Source organism: Hylaeus volcanicus, chromosome 8, assembly GCF_026283585.1.
Source record: "Hylaeus volcanicus isolate JK05 chromosome 8, UHH_iyHylVolc1.0_haploid, whole genome shotgun sequence".
Taxonomy (NCBI): Eukaryota; Metazoa; Arthropoda; class Insecta; order Hymenoptera; family Colletidae; genus Hylaeus; species Hylaeus volcanicus.
Genome location: NC_071983.1, coordinates 9,430,212 through 9,442,856, shown reverse-complemented (window position 1 = coordinate 9,442,856; position 12,645 = coordinate 9,430,212). Strand labels below are relative to the sequence as shown.

At 42.0% G+C, this 12,645-nt stretch overlaps 2 protein-coding genes across 3 annotated transcripts in view; both read right to left on the bottom strand.

Moving 5' to 3' along the window:
• The window catches only part of LOC128880673 (beta-1,4-N-acetylgalactosaminyltransferase bre-4-like), a 94,274-nt gene extending 91,688 nt beyond the window's left edge, over nucleotides 1–2,586 (bottom strand). The window contains exon 1 of the mRNA XM_054131000.1: nucleotides 2,028–2,586. The gene's annotated coding sequence lies outside the window, so the exon portion shown is untranslated. The remainder of the gene's footprint in view (nucleotides 1–2,027) is intronic.
• Nucleotides 2,587–6,650: 4,064 nt separating this feature from the next.
• The window catches only part of LOC128880978 (low density lipoprotein receptor adapter protein 1-B-like), a 59,796-nt gene continuing 53,801 nt past the window's right edge, over nucleotides 6,651–12,645 (bottom strand). For both annotated transcript variants that reach the window (XM_054131599.1, XM_054131598.1), the window contains exons 4-6: nucleotides 11,941–12,182; nucleotides 9,640–9,800; nucleotides 6,651–8,800 (exon numbers count right to left, since the gene is read on the bottom strand). In XM_054131599.1, coding sequence (XP_053987574.1) covers nucleotides 8,609–8,800; nucleotides 9,640–9,800; nucleotides 11,941–12,182 — 595 coding nt within the window. In that variant the 3' untranslated portion in view covers nucleotides 6,651–8,608. The remainder of the gene's footprint in view (nucleotides 8,801–9,639; nucleotides 9,801–11,940; nucleotides 12,183–12,645) is intronic.

The window sequence follows — 12,645 nt, the reverse complement described above, 5'->3', positions numbered from 1 at the left end:
TAATGTAGGTAATTTAATGAAATAATTTCGTGGAGTATATACATGAAACATCCTAGATGTACACACAGTGTTTTATTTACCTCAAATACCTTTCTCATTTGTGTAATGTATTATAATGTGAATGTTGGATGAAATGGTCTATGATACGTTGTCGGTTGTCTTTGAATTTTGACTTTTCTTTCAGGGGAAGAATTCAATTCAAAGGAGTAAATACTGTATTTACCAAAAAATTATCTTTTAGCTTTCTTGTTTTTGATGATATTAAAAGGCACGCTCAACTACGTTAACTTTCACTTGACTTTGAATAAAAAAAAAATCACCGTGTATCATTAATTTCAAGGCGATAAATGAATAATTGAATACTTCGGTGCAAAACATTTAGGTGTCCAAAATGACTGCCACTTATTTCCAGGTGAAAGGCCATTATTCTGGGAAGCGTGAAATGGTGCAATGGTATGCATTGAAATTTGCACGGGACCGAAAATAGCAGAAGAGGTTAAAAAATCGGCGGTGTCGTTGAAATTTTTGACCGATTGCAATAGCTGCCTTCTGTTGCATTTGATAACAGCCGGGAAGGTAAAACGGTCGGAGGATACCGGCGGCGGACCGTGGTTTATCGATGCGTGCATTCCATCTCCAGAGATTAAAAGCGGGCTATCGCGCATTTAGGTCGCACCCGTGCACGGCGGTCCCCATTGTTTAAACGTAATGCGTCGCCGAGAATGGGTGTTGCGTGAATCGTGCGTCGCGTGTGTTCGTTTGACCGTCAACGGTCTCGCGAATCGAATGGTCGTTTCGCATTACACTCGCACAGAATTTATCCGTTCCCGATCAAATAATACGGAACGCGCGGCATATTCGAAAATGCGGGGGTCGTTCGCCCTTTAATTGAATTCCAATTATAAACGAACGAAAACGCATCCCCACCGCCAACGGGCGATGAAATAAATCCAGCTAAACGATCCCCGGTTTTGCGTCGACGAAAGAATACAATAGAGACATGGAAACAATGATCGCATTCAAAGCCGCAGCCCCCGATACAGAATAAAGAACGCGTTATTTGTCTACCGAGTGATTATGCTCGTTAGCGCCCATTCGATGCCGCGTGCGTCTACAATTCGTTTCGCAACAAAACGCCTGAGACGGCCAATGGGTATTATTCCGCTTAAAAATCGTCGAACACCGAATGAAAATTGAATAAAAATGAAACGGTTTATCGATATTGGAAGTAGTGTCATAGTGTGAAACAATTCGCGATGAAAAATTGAAAATTTATACAATAGAGGCACGAAGAGGTTCAAGTATGAAAAATTTGTGTTTTCGGTTTCATCCTCCAGGGTAGTCATAGCGTAATACATAGAAAAATAATCCCTTGACGATATAAAGACATAAATACAATGGTCAAATACGTGGAGAGATAATTTTAGTATACCACTTTGCACGTAGTGTGTTACATACATCCAATCTGGACTATTCTAATGCATAAAGTATCTATATTACTAGACGATGTTTATAAGTAAAGTGGGGAAATAATACAAATTTGATTTCGCAACGAAAGACCTTGCCAATCGTTAAACGGTTGACTCATGCGAATTTATCGTCACATAGTTTCCGTCATTGGTAGCATTTAAAAATGTCCGAGATAATTACTCCGCGACGATAATACAAGCCAAATAAATTCAAATAATGGTGCGGCAGTATTTACCATTCATCGTTTCCGATAATGAATGCCCAACACTGACGTGGAAACACCCATTCTCGTATCTCTGATTGGAATTTAAACTACCAACGAAACGATCGTAAAAAAGGGGGTGTACACTGTTGTCCCCGACGGAGATAAAGTTTTATCGCCTCACGTGGAAGGACGAAACGTTATTGGAATGTTGTAATTTGGATAGCATCGTGACAGCCCTTTGACAGCTGTCACGTGAGTACGCGAGCGGATAAAATACATGCGAAGGACGCGATCGAAGCCGCTCGACAATCTGGAGCAGTCTTTCGTTTCCAGTGTTCAGAAAAGTACTCACCATTGTTAAAACAATCGAATGACGACAAGTTCCACGAGCTCCTTTTGTTTTTCACCTGGACGACGAAGAGATATCCAGCTTCCGCGATCAGCGTCAGTCACCAGGTCCCACGAGTAAGACAGCAACTCGTTTCATCGACTCACGAGAGTATTTCGACGTTGTCTTGCGTGCACCTTGTCAACCAACGAGCATCCAGCTTCCTCGCGTATCACGGCCGAGTAAACAACGAGAGGCGACCATGTGATCGTACAGAAATCTCGCCTCGAACATCTGAGCGAACCGCACCACTCGTTACACGCACGACAGTTTCTAGGAGCACGCTCTCTTCTCTCTCTTTCTCTCCTCGCTCTCGAATGCTCACGATCACACGGTAAAACAGACACTGTCCTTGCGGGATAACCCTCGAGACGACACAAACGAGGAGAGACTGTCACTGTCCGTCGACGGATGTCTGTCGTGACGATTCCAGAATCTCGCGGGAAATTCGGACGACCGAGGAAGCCACGGATCTCTGATTCGGAAGATCCTTACCGCGAACATCCTCGAGGAACTGTTCTCTGGACTCGCAAGCGATCGACAGCGCCTGTACGCGGCGGTGTCGGTAACCTACGCATCCACAGACGCGCCGAAAATGAAGCAAGGACGCCATCTTGGCTGCTCTCATCTTGGCACCTGCGCGCCATCTATTGCGGACGGATGGTACTGCGCATCGAGAGGTGAGTACACAATCATTTCAAATACTTTATCTTTTTTCACACAGAAATTAATATCGGGAAAGGTCGTTAGAGACCTAGTTTGATTTTTGAGACACTTATTGATACATGTTAAGTCTTTTATCTAAGAATAATTTTAGGGAAATGTAGGAAAATTGTAGGTAAAAACATACCTATCCCCCAATTTATACGGAAGATTCGTTCCTCGAAATACCGCTTAATTTGAAATCATGGGTTTTTGTATGAAATCGTGTAATTCGAAAAGAAACAAAATGAGCATAAGTTAGACAGTTGTATAATTACATTCAGTTATAAGCCACGAGAATGGGGTACATTATACTTACACTAAAAAAGAACAAAAATTTCTATATCAGGTTGCCAAAAGTTTCTTCCATTTCCTTAAATAGCAATACATACACAGTATTTTATGCCTAATGTTACATTATTGAATTGCGTACCATTCATTTTACTCCATTAATGTTACAACATTAACATCTAAGAAATTAGGTTGTTTATTTATATAAACACTGCCACACAAAATAACCGAGTGCAAGTCACTGACGAAACTTTTGGGATAACCTAATTTTTCACAGTCGTAACATACTCAATTCTAGGAAGAATATACTGTATTTTATTTTCCAGGAAAGATGAAAGAATTCTTTCCAAAGAATGGTTGGCAAGACTATCTACATCTCCATTCATGAAAAAAAAAAGCATTCTTTTGTATCTCCAACTGTATAATATTCCCTTTTTCTCCGTTGAAAACGAACATATTATGCGAACAGAATGCTCAATGTCTGGTTCCCACGTACGCGCGACGGAAAATCCTTTGAAAAACTTTTAACGAGCATAATTGTTCGACAAAACCGACCTAGCGTAGTGCGTATTTTTACCGCGAGAAACGAATTGTTTTGAACGCACAAAGAGCTTCGCGTGCCGGGACTCAAAAGGTAGCATGAGCGCGCATTGATAGCACGAACGAAGTAACACAATGAAGCCTTATCGTTACAAAGGCGAAACCGTTCGTCCATCGAGTTTCGCGAAGTTCGTACTTCTTGGGAAATTCGCGCGATACTGGCAGCAAGAACGATAAGGAACGGAAATTTAATTTCTTCCTTGGAAGCTGGCTGGTGGAAAGTTTTAGGGAATCGTTCGGCCGGTTCTCGATATCCACTCTCGTTTCAATGGCTTCGGCAATCCTCGATAGGTATCTAACTGCTCATCGACTTTAGCGATCCAAGTAAATCCCGGGCTGAAAAGTTTAATCGTTTCATTCGAGACGGAGACGAGATTAATTCTTTGAGGCTTCATCGTTCGTTGGAGCAACTCCTATTTTAACGAAGTAAACCGTCAAATCCACGAGAGAAAGAAACGGTTGGAAGACGGACGGAAATAACAAGTACGGTGAAAAGCGATGTGAAAATATTTATATCGCTCTGGTGTTTCCATTTTTCAATGGATATCGGAATCGTAGATAAATTTAACGAGAATTTCCGTCGTACTGATAAAATACTGTGATAAAAATTCTTAATCGTACACTGGTATGTTACATAATTAATTGCATCATGTTTCCTGTCCACGCGCCATTATAGATCACTCTGCTATTTTCACCGATGTTGGGAATTTCGTTGAAATTGAAGCTCTCTTAGTTTCACTCAGACAACACATTTCAAATGTAACTAAATTTTTTGAAATGCAAACTTCTCTGAGGATTGTAAATCCTCTCGTAACCTTCCATGCACCCACCCTTGAACCCACCCTTACTTTCTTTCATTTTAACCATAAATTCCACTGTTTTATGTAGGTGCATAGAATTTGCAGTTCAGCGGAGAGAATCGTACAAAAGTTTCCGTCCTTTCGCAGCATCCACCCCCCCCCCCCTCTCTCTCTCTCTCTCTCTCTCTCTCTCTCTCTCTCTCTCTCTCTCTCTCTCTCTCTCTCTCTCTCTCTCTCTCTCTTTCTCTGGTCTGCTATGCATTGAATTTTATTAAAGTTCTAAAGTTTAAACGAACGTTTCATAAGGCGAGCCCGCGGTTCGATAAAAATTTTCCAGCGAATCTGGGAAATAAAACGACGAGAACTCGAGGCCGTGGCATTATTGCGATGCTCCCAGAGGAGGTGGGGTCGTCCTCAACGTTCCTTTTTTCCACTACCGTTTTCACCCTCGTAATTTCCTGGAAGTCCTGGCTTTTCAACGTTGGTCTCATCAAATAAGCTTCGGCCGCGTTCGAGTCTTCGAAAATTCCCTCGTTTCTATTCGCCCTGCTCGCGTCCTCGCAATCTTCTTCCGTTTAAGCAGCTAGCGCGCGAGCAACAGCAAATTACTTCCGAGCTGCTTGGCGAGGGGGGCAGCCGAGGGGTTGAAGTAGCCCGTTGCGTGTCACGCGAAAGATATATGAGCTGGTAATCGCTTGGAAACTATTCCGGTGAAAAAGCACCGAAGAAAATACGCTTCTTCCTTGAAAAAATTTCGCGTTCTATCTTTGTCCAACTAATTGGAACTGGGCCATTTATCGTGCCGAACAAACCTCTCCGAGGGTATTTTTCGTGTTTGGTAGAATGGACACGAAGGTACGAACACGCGTGCGGCGATATAACCTGCGGAAATATCAGAAAACGTGAGGAGAGAACAGCTTCGGGTCAGCTTGTTAATTAAAAAGTGTAGCAACTGCGTTTTTCTACATTTTCATTTGTTCCTCTCTCGAAGATGTCATTTTGCTAACAAGGAAAGTAGGGCTCTCGAAATGCAATTTTAACAAAAATATTTAAAAATTCTGAAACAGAATACGTTAACGATCGAACGTTAACAAAATTGGCATAAAAGTGACGTATTGAAACTTTCTGTTCACTGTTCGGAAATAATATTTGTCCAATTCCGATCTTGATCGTGAAACATTTATTTTGGGTACTGGGGAGAACGTGGAAGGGTTGCGACTAGCTCTGAAAATATTGTCCCAAATATGAATTCGCATCTGGGGCATCCGAGGCACCGAAAGGCACCCAGTTACATAGAAAAGTAGATTATTTTCTGTTCCGGTTGACGTGGCAGCCCTTTCTATCCTGTGCCACAGTTTTCTTCTCTTTTCGTACCACCGTTTTATTAGCCACGTCTCACTTTCTTCGCCTGAAACGCGCTCGTTTACTCACCCTGTATGCAGTAACCCCGAAACATTTCTGCTTTAACGCCCTCCTCTTTGCATAGCTTTAGTCACTGTTCGGCGGCTCTTGAATGGCCCGAGGATGTATTGACGTATCGCGAGGGCTAAGCTTGCACACATATTTCAACTTAGCCTGCTCCAGTTTTGCTTAAACGAAAATCTTGCTTTACATTTTTATATCAGCACGGTCTCGATTAATCTGTAATCGAGTTCGCGATTTTTTGCGAGCTCGAGTGTTAAAACAACGTAGGTGCGTAATTACATAGCGAGTGCAGGTCTATTCCACAAAAAGGAAAATCTTTAGAAACATTAAGAAAAAAGTGTATCGGACACGGTTAATTTCGAGATAAGATATTTGTACAAACGTTTCCATCTATCGGACCTAATGGCAACCAGCAAGATTATCGAGTAAATTTCTTTGCAAAATACGAACGCAAATATGACAGAATGTTGTTTAAATAGAGGGGAAGTCGTGATAGCGATCGTTATCGATCGACAGATATCCTTTCTTCGACGAGTTATTATTTTTATTCGATATTCTATGTTTGGAGCTGACACCTGTCGCCATCTTTAAAGTCTTTGTAGAGGTACGGAAATGTTCCTGCGAGGCAAAAGATCAATAAAAGGGTGCAAACAATTAATTTGCGAAGATTCGCGCTTTCGCGAAATTTTAGGGAATGTTAGGTCAAGTTAACTCGATTTTCAGGGTCAATCGAATAAAAATCGAATAGCATTCGACAGTAAAACACAGCTTAGATATGTATTCGTGTATTTCACGTGTACTTCTTACGTTCTAACACTTAGCGATATTAGGTGAACTCCGTTTCACGAAAATCCACCCCACCGATCGAATCATGACCGTACAAAATTGTTATTGATTTCCGTCAACGAAGCGTCGATCAAAATATTCCGGTATTCATGGCATTCTTAAACGATAAAAACAACATTTCGACAGCGAACCCGAATTATCATCTAACTCGATTCACGGTCGAAGAAATCGAATAATTTCAACTGCAAATGCAATAATTGGCTATCGATCGACCGACGTCGTTAACATACGTTCGGAAGCAAAACGTAAACGTCGCGAACATCAATGATTTTTATAGCATCCCGTTAATCTACCCACCTAATCAACATTTCTACCAAAGTAGCCGACTACGCTAAAGTGAAGAGCGATACGATCTCGCGAATTTTCAATTTCCATGCTCGTTATGGCTACAGTTGTTCGGAAACGATCGCGGTTGGCCGCTCGCCGTGTATCAAGAATTAAAAAGTACATGGACGCGTACCGAGGAATCAAAACGCATTATATTCCTCCGAACCAAGAAAACAGTTTGCTTAAAGAATTCTACGCTCGGAGATAACAATAACAACGATTAAATGATTTAACGCATAACTTGAAAACGATATTTTCACTTAACAATTACATCATTGGGTAAAATGTACCGTATTGGGTTCGCGATGCATCGAACCATACATTTTACGCAAGAAACAGAAACTCCTTACGGGATAAATTATGTTAAAATCTCGACGGCTAAATGGATATACGCTTTGACACGTACACCAACACGTTCTCCTAATCATCGAATCGAGCTATTTCGTTAATTCTATAAAGACCACGACTTCGACCCTTACTTTCTATAGCGTGCCAGAAAGGACAAAATCGATATCCACTTTTATCATTCTAAGAAAAAAACGAACGGCGTCGATTAACATGGTTCTCCCTTAAAAATTACAATGCGCGAAGCGATATCAACATCAAATGTACTATCGGTACGTCCTACGGTTAACGTCTAATCGTAAATCTACGCTTAAAATGTTCCTTTCGCTTGAAAATGAGTTCGTTTAAAACGTCCAACTAAGAAAATAGCCCAGCTATTTAACGGTAAGAAAGGTTCGCTTAAAAGTCACGAAGAGTATCCTTGTTTATTTCGACGTGGACGATCGGACGATTCGATAATCGTTTCGTTCTTTAATTAATATACTTGCTCCACGTACGCGAAATCGAAATCCTTCGAAAAGAAAAGCTCTTTGTATATCGTTAAAAGTAGTCAAAGTTCGTCTAATTGCACGCACATGATATAGTGGATACAAAGATGTGTACGATATGTGTGTGTCTGTGTGTGTTTGTGTATTTGTGAACGTGTATGTGAAAGAATTGGCACGGATAGACGCGTTATACAAAAGGTATACATTGTGAAAATTGTTCCCACTTCCTGGCTGTGAACATCTGACTCATTTTCCCATCGATCTCATTGGTCGTCTCGAGCACGGCTCGATCATCGATCGTTCTTCGAGGACGATAAACGCGTCGAAAAGATCGCGAGACATACATACATCTATACATTACACCGCGTATTCTACCTTTGAGCCCGTGATACTCGCAAAATATGGATAAGCGTATTCGGTGAAGTCTCATCACAAAAGAAGAAGAAGTGTCGTCATCGGAGAGTATGGTCAGGTATTCCCAGATTGGAAACGCTCGACTAGCTCGTTTACACAAATTGGCGCGTTCCGAATCGGATGTCCTCCCCAACGTTTCCCATCCAGTTCCATTCAAGAAGTCTTCAGAGCGCTTCGCAGGAGTTCGGCGATAACGATTAGCCTATTATTGGTGGATTTTCTTCGCTTGGCCGCTATTCGACAGGTGCTTCCACAAGCCAGTGATCAATGGCACGTCGCGAAAGCTATCGGCCATGGGCTATGCCTGCTACGAGCACATCAAATCCACGGATCTCGATTCACCCCAGGCGTTCTGCATTTTGAACCCTGTCGTTGGCCTCGGTACAACGTGGTGCGACGTCGGCGTCGTCGTGTGCCTCAAAGTCGTCATGGGAATACTGGTTGCGCTCTTCTTCGGTATCTTCTTACCGTCTGACCCTGTCTCCTCCTCGAAGCAGACCTGAAAATGTCGTAAATTACTTTCTGTTCAAAGGGAACTCTTCCGTTCGACTTTACGTAGGTTCCGACGAGCATGCACGATGCATCATTTCTTGGAACGTTTAGTATAATACTCGACTCAAAAGAAACGTAGTCGAGATAGGTTCTGGCAAAGAAATTCTTTGACATGAAATTTATCGCTTTGGTCCTATGAAAACTTTTAAAAGTAGCAGAAGAATAATAATAGTGGTAAGAGGACAACACAAAGTAATACTACGGAAGACACTCGATTGCGTGGTACATCGATTACGTAGGTAAAAATAAATAACAAATGTTGAATGTAATCTTTACGTACGAGTCTTCCTTTTCGAGAAAATCTGTATTCGTTAGGGTACGTTTGCGACTTGACGGGCATGTCTGACCATTGCTGGCTTCTTCCACTTGCTCTGGTGTTCGTAAATATCGATCTACATATGCAGTAACCTTTTCTTTAAACGGTCACGATTGATTAGATCATTTATATCGATGAAAACCAGACAATATCCCCTTGAATGTTTGCGAACGCGGATGAAAGTAGATTCGTCCAGTAACGGTCAGACGCCCCAGTAGTCAGAGCCTCTCAAAGATCTTCAAAATTGATTCCCTCGGAAACGAAGGCTCGTATAGAAAAATTATATTCTATATTTCTGATTTATTTCCTTGCAAGAAATTGCTCAGTTTACGGTTGTACGTCTATTCTTGTCCAGTTCAAACCATAACATGCTATCATTCAGGATTTCTAAAGGATCTGACAACTTTTAATCGCTGTGATGCTTTTAATTGCAATACGCGGGAGACACTCGTTTCCTTTTCGTCGCTCACCCATGAGTTTCCCGCAGATTTATTAGTCTCGTTCGACAGATCGATTAGAAGATTCTTCTGAGAGTCGTTAGCGTTGCATCGCTGATCGCTGCGCTTGTTCTGCTCGTTGACTTTGTCCACGGACTTCGCGTCCTCGTCCTTCTTCTCCTTCTCGCCGTTCTCTGCGAAAGAATCGCGGTAATTAAATGGCCATTACGCGAACGAGTTGCTCGCGCACGAGTACAGTACATTAACGGGCGCCGAGTAAACAACAGAGTCGAATTCCCATTTGCGTAAATCGTGAAATGAAACCACTCACGGCAGCTGTGCGATAGGGTTTCCTAGATACACTTTCATTACCGGCCCACATGAATACCAATCTCGAAGAGTCCCTATAACGAGGAAACAGGACCTTCGGCGCACCGGCACTGATTTCTAGCTTGCCGCTAATTGGTAGCTTCGAGTCGTTTCATCCTACGAAACCGTGGAATGGCGCAGGCTCATTAATTACCCATGCGTTGATGATTATTTACCCTATCGCGTCCGGAACATTTGCGGAAAATGCCCCCAGGCACGTCGTGAACGCGTCGCATCACTCGTATTCATTCGACGAATGGGTCAGGATATTTGTATTAGGCGAGTGCTCGTTCCTCGCAGTCCATCAAGTTTACAGTTGACAAGATACACAGAGCGCGATGCACATTTCAAGTAATACATATCTCTTTTCATCTACGCACATTTATTCAAATTTTTGAACTCATTTTATTTTCGCATAAACACGTCATTACGAAGAACACCACGAATCTTTTTACAAGGTAAATTCCTGTATCAAACTCTCCATACGTACGTATTAAACAATAATCTCTATGCCAATAAATACACATTTATATGAACGAATGAATAACACTAATCTGCAATAGGTTTCAACAGAGATCATTCTCGGATTGTCCATTTCTATAATTCGATCATTTTAACGTGGGTCGCAATAATTGTAGTAACTAGTCGCGCACGAAGTCGACGGCTTGATGTAAATACCAAAGACCTATGAATTCATTTTTTCAATTAATTTCTGCTATCCGATAGGAAAACTCTGTTTGCTTACACCCGAAACGATGAGCCTTCGAAAATGTATTTACCATCCGTTCCTGAATAAACTAATTTAAGCGATGGGCGTTCGCGAACACGGAGGGCCGATGTTATTTAATTAATTCAATTGCTCGATAGGAGATTCCCTTCCACTCTATAATTTATGCGGATTGCTTTTAACGATCATCTCGAGAACGCGCCGAATTATGTTCCATCTAGTTTTCTCATAGTTTGGCACGTAATTATTTGCTCGTCAAGAGTAATCGCGGCTAATTCCATTTGAAACAAATGTGCTCGGTCAGCAGTGTCTGGGCAAACGAAGGGAACAGACCGGTTGTAATTGTCCTAGTTTTCCGTAATGCTCCCTGCCGGCCAGTATGAAGTTTAATATTACCGGACAATTTCCTGTGGCGCACTCGTAACCTTCGCCGAAGCTCTCCGCAATATCCGCACTCTCGGGGAGTTAAGTGCTCGGCCACACGGGCATCGCATCGCATCGACGCCGACGTTGTACCTTTTTATATGGCAGATCAAGCGGCGCAGGATTAAACTTACTTTTGGACAGGGAGTTATTTTTGCGAGATCGTCGCGTCAAAGGCATTAAAAGCTGTCGAGAGAACTTTCTACTCGACGTTCGATTCAATCGTCGGAGCTAGGACCGTGGCAGGCTATTTCACGTCGAAAGCAAAACTGTGTTTTTCACTGATTTATTAGGTGTAGAAATTAATCGTCTGCTTTTGCATTCGTGCATTTATAACCCTGGTTCATAACTGTTATTACAACTACAGCCTGTCCCGTAAGTATTCGTGCCCTCTATATTTATCGAAGAAGTCTAATTAAACTTGATAATTGATGAATAAACTTCCCACATGTATATATGTACAATCACGAATTGATTTGGAAACATGAAATAAATGTAATGAGAATTGATTTCTACATCTAATACAGACATTTTCATCCTAACTTTTTGGAGAAAACCTCGAAGTAAATTAACAAGACATCACTGTCCGCGAGTATAGAAAGCACAAAAAAGGGAAAAGTATGAAAATTTGTACTTGTAATATGATTTCTGTCTGATGATTTCATGTACAACTATATATGAAAAGTCTATGATACTACATATTTCGTGATGGGTAAAGTGTTGAAGTGATTAAATTATTTTCTGCTCTTAGGGGTGTCTTTCCGCCCCCGTCGCGGCCCTGGTCAAAGCATGACAAAAGAGATTAATTTACCTACCGCTTCTGTCGTCAGTTAACGAAGGACTCTTATCTTGGGCGTGATGGATCCTAGGATCGGCCTGGGACAGCTGCCAAGCCTCGTAAGCCGTGTTAAAGGCTTGAGCCACCGTTAGCGTCACCGTTTGCGCCATTTTTCTTTTCGGACAGAGGAACGCGTGACACTCCATCGTTTCGTTCAAATTTGTCGCGATGAACGCGAACACGTGATCGTGGGTGGCATCCGCCGAGCAATAAGAGATTCTGAAAGCAATTCAAAAGGCTACCATTAAACTAAAAACTAATCGATTGACTGCTGATGTATCCAATACATGTAAATGTATCCGTGTAAATTGTCTCCAGCGTTGCGTTACAGTCTCTTTTGGTCTTTAAGTAGATCTCTGCAATCGCACTGCCTAGATCGCTACTGTATAATTTACGATAATGCGTCAGAGAATGTTGTCTTAACATTCCTCCCCAAACTCGTGTATTTATACACTAGAAATTAATGTTCCGTGGCGCGATCACCTAACAGTCGCCTAAACGACGGACACTGGCAGAAAGCATAAACTGTCCATAGATACACTTGCTCGTAATATGTAGATCGTTTTCATCCCTCGAAAGAGCATGTCTGCGAGAACGTCGGGAATTTCCGTTGGTTACGTAACAGAGGGATTACAATGAAGGGAAGTTTCCCTGAAAGCACTCGTAGAAACTACCTCGGACC